Source organism: Anabrus simplex, chromosome 8, assembly GCF_040414725.1.
Source record: "Anabrus simplex isolate iqAnaSimp1 chromosome 8, ASM4041472v1, whole genome shotgun sequence".
Lineage (NCBI taxonomy): Eukaryota > Metazoa > Arthropoda > Insecta > Orthoptera > Tettigoniidae > Anabrus > Anabrus simplex.
The window spans coordinates 244,918,303-244,931,550 of NC_090272.1; the positions used below are offsets into that span (position 1 = coordinate 244,918,303).

Below are 13,248 nucleotides of genomic sequence, written 5' to 3' on the forward strand. Positions count from 1 at the left end.
ATAAAAGTAGTCCTTTTTCTAAATCAGGTGTATATAGGTTTTCTTGCCAAGACTGCAAAAGTTCTTACCTAGGGCAAACAGGACGCAGCTTTAAAATCAGATATGCAGAACATGTCAATGCCCTAAAACACAACCGTTTTTCCGCGGTCGGCCTACATATAAAAGAATTTAAGCACAACTTTACTGAAATAAATCAAAATCTTGAGGTATTAGATATTCTAAACAAAGGTTCTTTCCTAGACGTCACTGAAAACCTCTATATTCATTTAGACCAATATTTCAATCCCATCCTAAACTTAAATGATATCTCAGAGAAACCAAAGATCCTATTCAACTTTCTCATTGAATTTTTCAAAAACATGAATATCCCGAAAAACAGATCTGTCTTTCAGATTATGCATAATACTTTGTCACGCCACACACTTTCACCACATCACCCTCCATACTTCCCCTCCTTCCACTCCTCCTCCCCTACCGCTCCTCCCCTCTCCCCTCCTAATCCAACAATGGCCGCTCCCCAGACCTAAACTATCCAATATGCTCTGTTCCTCTTCATCTCGCGCCATAGCTTTACCGCCTCATGTCACGCAATAAACATCATAGAAACCTGCCCCCACCCTACACGTAACGCTGCAACAATACACCACAAATACTGGCACAGTCATCCTCCAAACTCTCAACAACGTATTCCTTAATACCTATTTTATATTCTTGTCGAGCTGAATACCAGACCTGTGAAGATTACAAGATTATTTTGTGCATCTACAGAATGGTGTGTTAATGAAGCTATGTAATATAGAGAGAGAATTTCAAAGGTGGTTAAATGAAGAATTTATATCATGTTCAAGATCATGCTTTCACATCTCTGCACAGTATTTAAAATACAATTTACCGTTGGTCTTTTATAGCTATTGTTGAGAGTTAAGGAGAATTTCCTGTTGTGTATGTTTATCAGGAACTCAAGGGAGACTTCACTAGTTAGTCGCAACATAGAAAGAATGATGAACTCTTCTCAGAAGAACTCTTAAGGTTTCACCTTACTTTTTCCTGCTTGCTGGCTCTTTAGAAATGTGTGCGCGTGTGTCTTGTATTCAAGAATCACTCAAGGCAAATATTTTCGCACTGCAAGTTGTGTGGTTAAGCTTATTTTTAATATTTATAATTTTTGCTTTCTCAACGATGCATTTGTTTCTACATTCGTCCCTGTTTTTATCTCCTCGTAAGATGTGTATTGTTTAATGTAACACCTTGTGTAAAAAATTGGGTTAAATGAAGGAGTTATATTATATTCAAGATCATGCTTTCACGTCTCTGCACAATATTTAAAATGAAATTTACCGTTGGTCTTTATAGCTATTGTTGAGAGTGAAGGAGAATTTCCTGTTGTGTATGTTTATCAGGAACTCAAGGGAGACTTCATTAGTTAGTCGGAACATAGAAAAAATGATGAACTCTTCTCAGAAGAACTCTTAAGGTTTCACTTTACTTTTTCCTGCCTGCTGGCTCTTCAGAAATGTGTGCGCGTGTGTTTTGTATTCAGGAATCATTCAAGACGAATATTTTCGCACTACAAGATGTGTGGTTAAGGTTATTTTTAATATGTATAACTTTCCCTGTTTTCATCTCCTTGTAAGATGTGTATTGTTTAATTTCCTATTGTGTATGTTTATCAGGAACTCAAGGGAGACTTCATTAGTTAGTCAGATCATAGAAAGAATGATGAACTCTTCTCAGAAGAACTCTTAAGGTTTCACCTTACTTTTTTCCCCGCCTGCTGGCTCTTCAGAAGTGTGTGCGCGTGCGTTTTGTATTCAGGAATCATTCAAGGCTAATATTTTCGTACTGCAAGTTGTGTGGTTAAGCTTATTTTTAATATGTATAACTTTGCTTTCTCAACGATGCATGTGTTTCTGCATTCGTCCCTGTTTTTACCTCCTCGTAAGATGTGTATTATTTAATGTAACACCTTGTGTAAAAAACTGGGTTATATGAAGGAGTTATATCATGTTCAAAATCATGCTTTCACGTCTCTGCACAATATTTAAAATGAAATTTTACCGTTGGTCTTTATAGCTATTGTTGAGAGTGAAGGAGAATTTCCTGTTTTGTATGTTTATCAGGAACTCAAGGGAGACTTCATTAGTTAGTCAGAACATAGAAAAATGAGAACTCTTAAGGTTTCACTTTACTTGTCCTGCCTGCTGGCTCTTCAGAAATGTGTGCACGTGTGTTTTATATTCAGGAATCATTCAAGAAGAACACTTTCGCACTGCAAGATGTGTGGTTAAGGTTATTTTTAATATGTATAACTTTTGTTTTCTCAACGATTCATTTGTTTCTATACTCGTCCCTGTTTTTATCTCCTTGTAAGATGTGTATTGTTTAATGTAACGCCTTGTGTAATATAAATGCCTACATGCTTGCCTATTCCCACATTTTGGCTGATGATGACGCAAATCAGCGTTGAAACTAGTTCCAAGTACAAATACATGTTATAAATAAACTATAACATTTTTGTATTGAAAAGGTGGACCGTTTTAAGTTTTCCTATCATCCATTATTTTTATCATTGTTCGGACTGAGCACGCCTGGGATCGGCTGACTAGTCTGGGGCAATTTACCTTTATGGTAAAAACGGGGACAACACCCACATTTCGAATGCTTCCAGTCTTTTTTCAGAGGGCTTGAGTAAGTGTCCAGCCATCCATTCCATAAAGTAACGTGGGAAGGATGTAGGCACAGACCAGTCGGAGCCTTAGGTTTAGTTGTAGGTTGCGATTGTTGAGCAGTTCTTCATCTGCATGAAGATGCTTCTCACATGTTCAATGCGGACCCGTATTTCCTGGCTGCAGTCCCATTTCTGATTGAGGTAACATCCTAGATACTTGTATTGGTGAACCCTAGCGATGGGTTCATTGTTGTGAGTGAGCTGCTCCTGGACGTCTTGCCGTTTACTGATGACCATGAACTAGGTTTTCTTAGGCCCGGTTTCATCAACGTGGGTTAAATATACTCTAACCCTGGGTTTGTTAACTTAGGGTTAATATTTTAACTCATTCTTACAAGTCACGCGTTTCACCAAGCTATTTCGGCAGCGGGTTAACTAACACTGCGTTAAACGTCGCAGGAAACAGCTGTCCTAATAATCAAGGAGGCAGTGACTAAAAATCAGAAATCACGAACACACTTCTTGCGTGGTTCTTTTGTTCATTTCTTGCGCGGTATTTCGTTTTCTTCCTCAGGTCCGTGGTAGATATTACTCTTTCGCGATCTTGAACGAAAAATGGAAGAAGTGCAGAAGAGAAATAGTGGCACGAATTTTTCTGCTTTAGAAAAATCATGACTTATTGAATTAGCCACAGAGTACCGAAGATTTACAGAATGCAAGAAGATTGATGGTATAAAATTAAAAGAAAAGGAGGATACATGGGAAAGAATAACAGGGGAATTTAATAATATTGCCCACGTTACAGTGCGATCTACGAAACAACTAAAACAGTTCCTTAAAAATTTTAGCTTCTCTGTGCCAAGAGTTGTGTTTTGAAAGTTGGCACACCTTCATAGCAATAACATTTGATAGGGTGGATCATGGGAGGCTACTGGCAAAAATGAGTGCATTTGGACTAGACAAAAGAGTGACTGAATGGGTTGCTATATTTCTAGAAAATAGATCTCAGAGAATTAGAGTAGGCAAAGCTTTATCTGACCCTGTAATAATTAAGAGGGGAATTCCTCAAGGCAGTATTATCGGACCTTTATGTTTTCTTATATGTATAAATGATATGAGTAAAGGAGTGGAATCGGAGGTAAGGCTTTTTGCGGATGATGTTATTCTCTATAGAGTGATAAATAAGTTACAAGATTGTGAGCAACTGCAACGTGACCTTGAAAATGTTGTGAGATGGACAGCAGGCAATGGTATGTTGATAAACGGGGCTAAAAGTCAGGTTGTGTGTTTCACAAATGGGAAAAGTCCTCTCAGTTTTAATTACTGCGTTGATGGGGTGAAAGTTCCTTTTGGGGATCATTGCAAGTATCTAGGTGTTAATATAAGGAAAGATCTTCATTGGGGTAATCACATAAATGGGATTGTAAATAAAGGGTACAGATCTCTGCACATGGTTATGAGGGTGTTTAGGGGTTGTAGTAAGGATGTAAAGGAGAGTGCATATAAGTCTCTGGTAGGACCCCAACTAGAGTATGGTTCCAGTGTATGGGACCCTCACCAGGATTACCTGATTCAAGAACTGGAAAAAATCCAAAGAAAAGCAGCTCGATTTGTTCTGGGTGATTTCCGACAAAAGAGTAGCGTTACAAAAATGTTGCAATGTCTGGGTTGGGAAGAATTGAGAGAAAGAAGAAGAGCTGCTCGACTAAGTGGTATGTTCCGAGCTGTCAGCGGAGAGATGGCGTGGAATGACATTAGTAGACGAATAAGTTTGAATGGCGTTTATAAAAGTAGGAAAGATCACAATATGAAGATAAAGTTGGAATTCAAGAGGACAAACTGGGGCAAATATTCATTTATAGGAAGGGGAGTTAGGGATTGGAATAACTTACCAAGGGAGATGTTCAATAAATTTCCAATTTCTTTGAAATCATTTAGGAAAAGGCTAGGAAAGCAACAGATAGGGAATCTGCCATCTCGGCAACTGCCCTAAATGCAGATCAGTATTGATTGATTGATTGATTGATTGATTGATTGATTGATTGATTGATTGATTGATTGATTGAGGTTCTGCAGAGATAGCCTCTGAGTAAATGTTGAAGAGTAGAGGCGATAATACGCAACCTTGTTGAACGCCCCGGCGGATGTCCATTTCTTCTGACAGGTTTTCCTCAATCTTGATTGCTGCTTTCTGACCCCAATACAAGTTGGCAATAATCCGAATATCTTGGTCGTCAAGTCCGATGTTGTGCAGTATTTCCATCAACTTCCCGTGCTGGACTTTGTCAAATGCCTTTTCGTAGTCTATGAAACGTGCACAGACATCCTTGTTCATTTCCAAGCAATGCTGGACAAGTACTTGAATACAGAAAAGTGCATCTCTAGTCCCAAGACCATTCCTGAATCCGAACTGTGTTTCAGTTATCACTTCTTCACACTTAGCACGGATTCTGCAATGAATGATCTTTAAGAATATCTTTAGGATATGGCTCATCAGACTGATGGTTCTGTGCTTTTTGCATCGTCTGGCATTTGCCTTTTTGGAGAGAGTGATGAAAGTGGACCTAAGCCAGTCTTCTGGGATTATTCCAGTTGAGTAGATTTTGTTGAATAGGTCTGTCAGAATACTGATACCATTGTTGCCAGGAGTGTGAGGAGTTCTGCATGCACTTCATCAGGTCCGGGGGCCTTTCCATTTTTCGTTTGGCAGATGACAGGTTTCACCTCGTCCTTCAAAATGGCAGGACCTATGTTCGCCTCGTTCACACCATGTTAGGTGTATCATCTTTGAACTGTTCTTCTGTATATGACTTCCAGACTCTGAGTCTGTCAGTGATGTTAGTCACAATGCAGTTGTTCTTATCCAGTAGTACATCATGCCCTCTATTTCGATATAACCCAAGGCATATTCAATGTGTTCATCATAAGAAGATGTTTTCAAATATTTCTTTCGGAGAAAGAGATTGGATTTCCTGCTTCATTCTCTCCACTGCACTACAAGCGAAACAGTGGAAAAGACCTCACCCTGTATAGACAGTGATAATCTAAATGGTAACTTCTTCACAAATGCAGCATGAACAAGCGGTTAACAATGCTCAAGAATGCCCGAACTCCCAGTGTCCTCATTTGAAAACACTCATTTTTTAAATTTTTAAACAATTACTCGACAGCAATGTACAAACCTGCGCCTGTAGATTCTCTGAGCAATGAAAAACCCCATCCGTTGTTTCTGCGGATGGCGTTTTCAGTGTGTTAATATGTCACGAGATATCCACTGATTCCTATTTTATCTTGCTATGTATGTTTTCATCATTAGCGCTATTTATCTCATTTCTCAGGGCTATGCACTTTTCATGTGTTGCGTTTCTTTCACTTTTTTTGCTAGTTGCTTTAGGTCGCACCGACACAGATAGGTCTTACGGCGACGATGGGATAGGGAAGGGCTAGGAGTGCAAAGAAAGCGGCCATGCCCTTATTTAAGGTATATTTGCCTGATTTGAAAATTTGAAACCACAGAAAACCATCTCACGGCTGCCAACAGTGGGGTTCGAACGCACTATCTCCCGGATGCAAGCTCACAGCTGCGTGCCCTAACCGCACGGCCAACTCACCCGGTGTTTCTTTCACTGTCGTCAGTAAGTCCTTCTTCAAAACTTCTCTTGAAACATTCTCTTTCTTTGGTTATTCACATCCTCTCTCTTTGTTTTCTATACTTTCTTCTGTTTCTTCAGTTTAGTTGGCATTTTATGGCCATGAAATTGTGATTGGAATCCATGACTATTCCCATAAAGATCTTGCTATCCACCTCATGCTTTCTGAATCTCTGCCTAACCATAATGAGATCTCTTTGATATCTACAGTATCTCCAGATCTTCGTCTTGCATACATTCATATTTTGTGCCTTTTGAATAAAGTGTTAGCAAGCATATCAGTGCAGAATTTTACCAGTAGGCTTCCTTTTTCATTCCTTTGCCACTGTCCATAGTTTCCTGCATTCCCGTCCCCATCGCAGTTTCATCTGCTTTTATGTATTGTGTTAACTCTTCCATCTCTTTGTATATTATCAATCTGCTGAAGTAGAAGACATGTACTGCACATCTGTTTATTTTCCTGGTTATAGTCCTACATTTCCCATGCTTGATTTTGTGTTGATAATTCTGCAGTCACCTGACCAGAGTTTGTTGTAAATATTTGGAGAGGAAGAGAGGCAATTTAAGGGAGCAAATAAACTGGATTCAACAATGCTGCTTAATGCAAGTGTTTAAAAGAGTATGTATGATTTCAGGAAAACCTGGAAAAGGTAAAGGAAAAACGAAAGATAACACAGCTAATAATAGTACAGCTGGAACTGGAGTAACCATTTTATCAGAGAAGAAGTTGTTCCTTGGACAGAAGGTGAGTAATACAGTAAACCTTATATCAAGGTTTTAGTACAAAGCACACCTTTTTTTGGCCGGTTTTACATAAATTGCACCATCACACATTATTTACACAATGACAGCAAACCTGCCCTATACACTACATTGTAGTTACAAAGGGACCTGTACTGTTCTCTGAAAATAAATAAATAAATAAATGAAGAAAGAAAGAAAGACTTGGGTACAGCCTAACAAACAGATTAACAAACCTGTGCCCAACTGATGATCCTCGGAACATACACAGGGTATTGTGGTTCCTATTCAGTCTGCAAGCCTCTGTGAATGAACTATATCTAGCCTCTTTCAGTTCCAAACCTCATAAAACTGTCTCCCTCTCTGTTTCTTAGTTGGTCAACAATTTAGGTAATGGTGAGCCCATCGTTAAATCTTACGTTTGACAATAGATTTTGTTGTTGAATGCAGTTTTCTGTAAAGTCAGAAAAGATGCCACACTCTTACAAAATTAAATTATAAAATCAGTATAAAGCAGTAATCAATTTATCCAAGATAAAAATCTGAAAGAATTTCATGGTATAAAATCCACTTATTCAATACAAGTATACCATTTAATAAATAATACATGTCCTATGTAGCTTTCTAGACAGACGATTTATTAAATGGCATACTTGTATTGAATAGGTGGACTTTATACATTTGAATTATTTTAGAATTGTATCTTAGATATTTAAAGTCAATTTCAGAACTGGAATGAAGTTCATTACTTGCAATAGCAGTCAGTTTGTTTGAATGTTTTCTAGGACCATGCAGTGATTTAATCATTATTATGGTATTTTCTAGATTCAATAATCTGTGAACACAGACGTTCAGTTTCATTCATAAAAATTGTAATAGCATCACTCCATAGGCTTCTGAGGTAAGCGTTTCAATTTTCTTACTTCAATGATAACCTTTTCGCTATAAATTTACATGGGGATAAACTTTCTGAAATTTAACCTGACACAAGAGTATAAATCAACCTCTGAAAACAGTGATAACGCTGTATTGGGAGAAGAAGGAGTTATCACATTCTTATTTTATTTCAGTATCTATATTCCAGGCCACCTTTTCAGCAAACTAAAGTGGAAGAGGCATTATAGGCCAGGCAAAGACTTGGGTGAGAGGGGCTGCACCTGCAGTGTTGTCAAATGGTAGGAGAGGGGTAAGGGGAGCTGCACGTTTTGTGCCTATTGCCACCATGAGTTATGGCAATGGTGTTGCGTATGCAGAGCTGCCTTGACCACGTGGGTGCAGTTACATTATCATGGACCATTTAAAACATCAGTGAGAGAATTTTATCAGTGTGCTTTGCTATGAAAAAACAGATTCACAACTAAGTATTTTTTTATTTTCCACCTTGTTGATACACTAAATTGCTTAAGGCAACTTATTGGTTTAAAGTGGTACATGTTTCGTATATTATCAACATCTTCAGCACATAACACTGTTTAGATGAAATATTCATATGAACATGTACCACTTTTAACCAACAAGTTGCCTTAAGCAATTTAATGTATCGACAAGGTGGAAAATAAAAAAATACTTAGTTGTGAATCTGTTCAAGTGCAATACGGACCATGAAGCTGATTTTATGTAATATGTATGTGCATATTATGTGCTTTGAGCATCTTGTACATGTGTTGGTTTATTCTTACTTTTTCTTATTACTGATTATCATTACGTGTACATAGAACTTCGTGCAGTGGATCCAAACAAAACTCACCACACTGCTTTCAGTTGAAAAAGAAACGTGAGATTTTTACAAATCCAGCAGGAGAGAAATGAATCTGTCTGTTTATGAGCATTTCCGAGTGAAAACTGTTGTCGGCGGTATTACTACTGTTCATGAAGTGGCAAGGCTGACAGATATACAACCATGCTGGACTCGGGCCATAATGCTGTAATAAAATAATGCGGGCCTAATGTGTATTATGACAATAATAATTCAACAAATGTAATGAATGTTCATGTCAAACAAATTTGTTTGCAATGCTTTAAGCTTGAAGTTGTAGTTAATGGATAATTTAATTCAATAACTTAATTATTTTAAGATGTAGCCATTCATTCAGTGCTGGTATGGGACTCCACTAATATGAATACATTAATACATGAATTCAGGTTACTATCGGTGATCTGTGCTGTGTGGCAACGGAGGCGAGTCCGCTTTAGTCTGTTCAAAAGGTTGTTCGGGAATACTATGTTTGGGTCACATACATAGTGGCAGCCCTATTTTCACACCAGGCAAATGCTGGAGTGGCTTTACGTCGCATGGACACAAATAGGTCTTATGGCGATGATGGGATAGGAAAGGCCTACGGGTTGGAAGGAAGCGGCCATCTTCAGGGCTGCCGACAGTGGGATTCGAACGAACCGTCTCCCGGATGCAAGCTCTCACAGCCACGTGCCCCTAATTTGTCCGGTTGTACCTTACTTCCTTCTATCCCGTCGTCGCCATAAGACCTATCTGTATCGGTGTGACGTAAATCAATTTTTTTTTTAAGTGTGTAGTATGAAAAATAAAGCAGTCGTTTACTTCAGCATTTATTTGTAAGGAGTTAACTGCTATTGGCCATGTTATTTACGCATTTAGCATGTTGTTTACACCAGTTGGAGTTGTGGGCTATTATTAACCCTCAAAGTGGCGGTCATTTATCCTGTAATGGCAGTGATATTTTACCAGTGTTGCAGACTCTTAGTATAAATTGTGTTAAAAATCGTTGACTTGTTATACATACATAAACAGCACACCCTTTTATCCTCAAAAGTACAAGGAATAAGATGATGACGATACTAAAGCTGTTATTTATCATCCACAAAGTGTAAGACCAAAAATATGTTGAATTTGTTTATATTATTTATTTTTGCAAACGTTTTGCTATATATAAAATGTTTATAATTAGGTAAATTTTAAAAATGGCATATACAAAAGAAGCACCAGTTCATGGTAAATAGGTGCATACCAGTATATAGTTTATAATACTGTTCTTAGCTGGAAAAATTATACAACAATGTATACAACAATTGTATGCTACCACTTGTACATTTCACTCAGAGTCACTTGGGTGGGTCTTCCTTTTTACTCCATGATTGTGAGGCCTCCAGAAGTGCACTAGTTTATAACACCCCTGGTGAATACCACCATTACATCCTCGACTCCAGAATGTAGACTTCTTCTCCTTCTTCTTCTTTACTTTCAAGCACACAACACGTAGGCGATTGTTATTCTGTGGCAATATTTCGAGAGCATGAGAGGGGCCTCCTGCATGACCTGTTGGCCTCATAACTGGAATTGGGAACTGTTCATTTAGCAATCCCCTAACTATAGTGATCATGAAGTCTCATCTTGCTAAAGGCTTATCAGTGTTCTTTATGTACAGGACGTATGTGTCAAATAATGTCATATCTAGAAGATTTGAAAAAAACTGCTTCCAGTACCTTCTAGTGGGTCTGGAACAAGTGGCATGGAAAATGCACTTACCTTTATTATCTACACCTCCCATGAAGTTATTGTACTTACGAATCAGTAGTGGTTTCAACCCCTCCTCTCCCTCAATATAACATCCTGTTGTGAGACAATAAACTGGTTTCCTTGTTTTCGTCTCTTTATAAGCAACCAGTAGAACGTCACCTTGCCTAAAGTAATCGATTTGCCTAGGTTCAAGTTTTATACCTCAAACAATCTGAGACAGTCCCTTTGAAGATTTATTCACTGTTCCTGTGAGGAAATGATTCAGTGTTGCTGAGATGAGTGCATATCAACACTTCAGATTGATATCAGAAGGAAAACTGGCGACTAAATATAGCTGGCTCAGCTGAGACATTCGTGTGGCCGGCCGCTGAGTAAGTAGCAGCTAGCACAAGACAGCGGAATTATGACGCTACTTTGGCAACGATTTACACTAGATTAGTGTAAGATGTTATTATACAAACTATTTCATGATTATGGCTGAACATTTCTCCTTCAATTGATTCGTAATTAGCACATTTCGATGAATAATAATATTATCAAAAGAAAATAAAGAGCATGTCAAAACGCCTGATATCAGGCGTTGCCACTTGGAGGGTTAATCAGCATCAGAGTAGAGCTTGCTCATGAGGAAGATGATCGATCATATTGTATATAAATGCTGAAGTAGAGTGTATGAATATCGACTACGGAAACCGAATGCGCCGAAATTTACTCGTAATAGTGGATGAATCGGCAAAAGGGATGTTGCACAGGAATTTCCAAGGGGGATAAAAATATTGTTGCAACGGTATTCTCACTGTAGTGGACTTTTGTTTTACTACTGTACTACACCAGCAGCAGTTGGATGTGTATGTGCCCCCATGCTCTAAATTTTTCCTCTGCCTTGAATCATCCTTAGCCAGCTTGTGACATCTTTTTCGTAGGTTTTTATTGTCCCATAACCGTAAGGAATAGAAATATAAATACTCGAGAATTTTAACATTTCCTTATACAAATTACGTTAAATCGAATGTAAAATTACATTGCTCTTGCAGAATAATTTTTGGGACTTGAAATTTCTTCCATTAAATGCGGGTTCATGCTAAATCGAGGCCACGCAAAATTGGGGTTATTCTGTAATTTATTTTAATGGGAAAAATATTCTTTATAAGCAATTATCAATTGAATTAGTGGGCACAGCCATGATGTGTTCAACTGTATTCTTCTGAAGATCTGATCTTCTTCAAAACAATTCGTTGACTTAGAATATATTTATAGAACATAATGACATGCCATTTTATGGTGGAATTTGTAATTTGTTGACTTAGAATATATTTATAGACCTTAATGACATGCCATTTTTTGGTGGAATTTGTAAATACAAGATAGCTCTGAAAGCGTCCAGCTCCATGGCCAAATGGTTAGCGTGCTGGCCTTTGGTCACAGGGGTCCCGGGTTCGATTCTCGGTGGGGTCGGAAATTTTAACCATCATTGGTTAATTTCGCTGGCACGGGGGCTGGGTGTATGTGTCATCTTCATCACAATTTCATCCTCATCACGATGCACAGGTCGCCTACGGGAGTCAAATCAAAAGACGTGCACCTCACGAGCCGAACATGACCTCGGACACTCCCGGCACTAAAAGCCATACGCCATTTCATTTTTGCTCTGAAAGCAATTCACCAAAATTTGGCAGTTGAAATCACTATTGTCACAAATGGAGGATATTTTGGAATTAATGAAAATCTCCCGGACATGTCTAGGAAGAAGACAACATCTGCAGCACCACGAACTATGAGCATGACAACCATTCTTGCGACTTCCCGTGATGCTCTAGAGGCACCTGTACCTACAGTGGTGCGTTGAACAACGATCATGGCCACAGGAATGTGGTCACATTGTCTTTTCGGACGAATCCCGGTTCTGCATACAGCATAATGATGGACATATCTACATTTGGAGGTACCGAGGAGAACTAATGTTGTCGGCTTGCATTCGCAATCGTCATGTGGGCGTAGCATCTGCAGTGATGGTATGGGGTGACATTGGGTGCACATCCCACTCGCCTATTGTTCGACAGCCCCAGCTACGGTTCTGACGTGTTGAGGCCCATGGCTGTGCACTGTATGCAGAGCCTCTATGATGCTACCTTGCAACAAGACATTGCATGATCGCATGTTGCCTGTGCTGTTCTGACCTTCCTCGATACAAAGTGTGTTCAACTAATGCATTAGAAAGCATATTCTCCAGATCTGTTACCAGCTGCAAACATTGCCAAGAGCCTGGCATGCCACCACTTGCTAGCCAATATGATTGATGAACTCTGGCTCGAATAATGTACGCGGACCTGTCATCAAAGCTCAGTGTTGATAAACTTAACCATAATAGGTATTTATTTGATTCTGTATTGACTTGTCTTAATATATTAAAGAAACTATTTAAAATAGTTTATGTTGGGTCCACCTTGTCAATACACTTTTAATTATTGAAATTATTCATTTTGTAACCGCCATCGGACAAGGGCACAATTACGGTTACACATAATAATAATAATAATAATAATAATAATAATATAAGAATAGTAATAATAAAAAAACTTAATAATATGACTAAGAAATAACGCAGTGGCGATGTATTCATATCAGAACATAGAAGCGTGACGAGTATTTTTGATATGCAAAATTAAACCAAATACAGGGAACACTTACAGGCCTAA

General features: G+C 38.5%; 1 protein-coding gene across 6 annotated transcripts in view; it reads left to right on the plus strand.

The window, feature by feature from the left end:
• LOC136879059 (core histone macro-H2A.1) overlaps positions 1 to 13,248 on the plus strand; it is a 380,958-nt gene that overhangs the window by 43,356 nt on the left and 324,354 nt on the right. For all 6 annotated transcript variants that reach the window (XR_010860885.2, XR_010860886.2, XM_067152802.2 and 3 more), the window contains exon 4: positions 6,954 to 7,063. Coding sequence is in view for 4 of the 6 variants with exons in the window: in XM_067152802.2 (XP_067008903.2) it covers positions 6,954 to 7,063 (110 nt within the window). In the remaining 2 variants the exon portion in view is untranslated. The remainder of the gene's footprint in view (positions 1 to 6,953; positions 7,064 to 13,248) is intronic.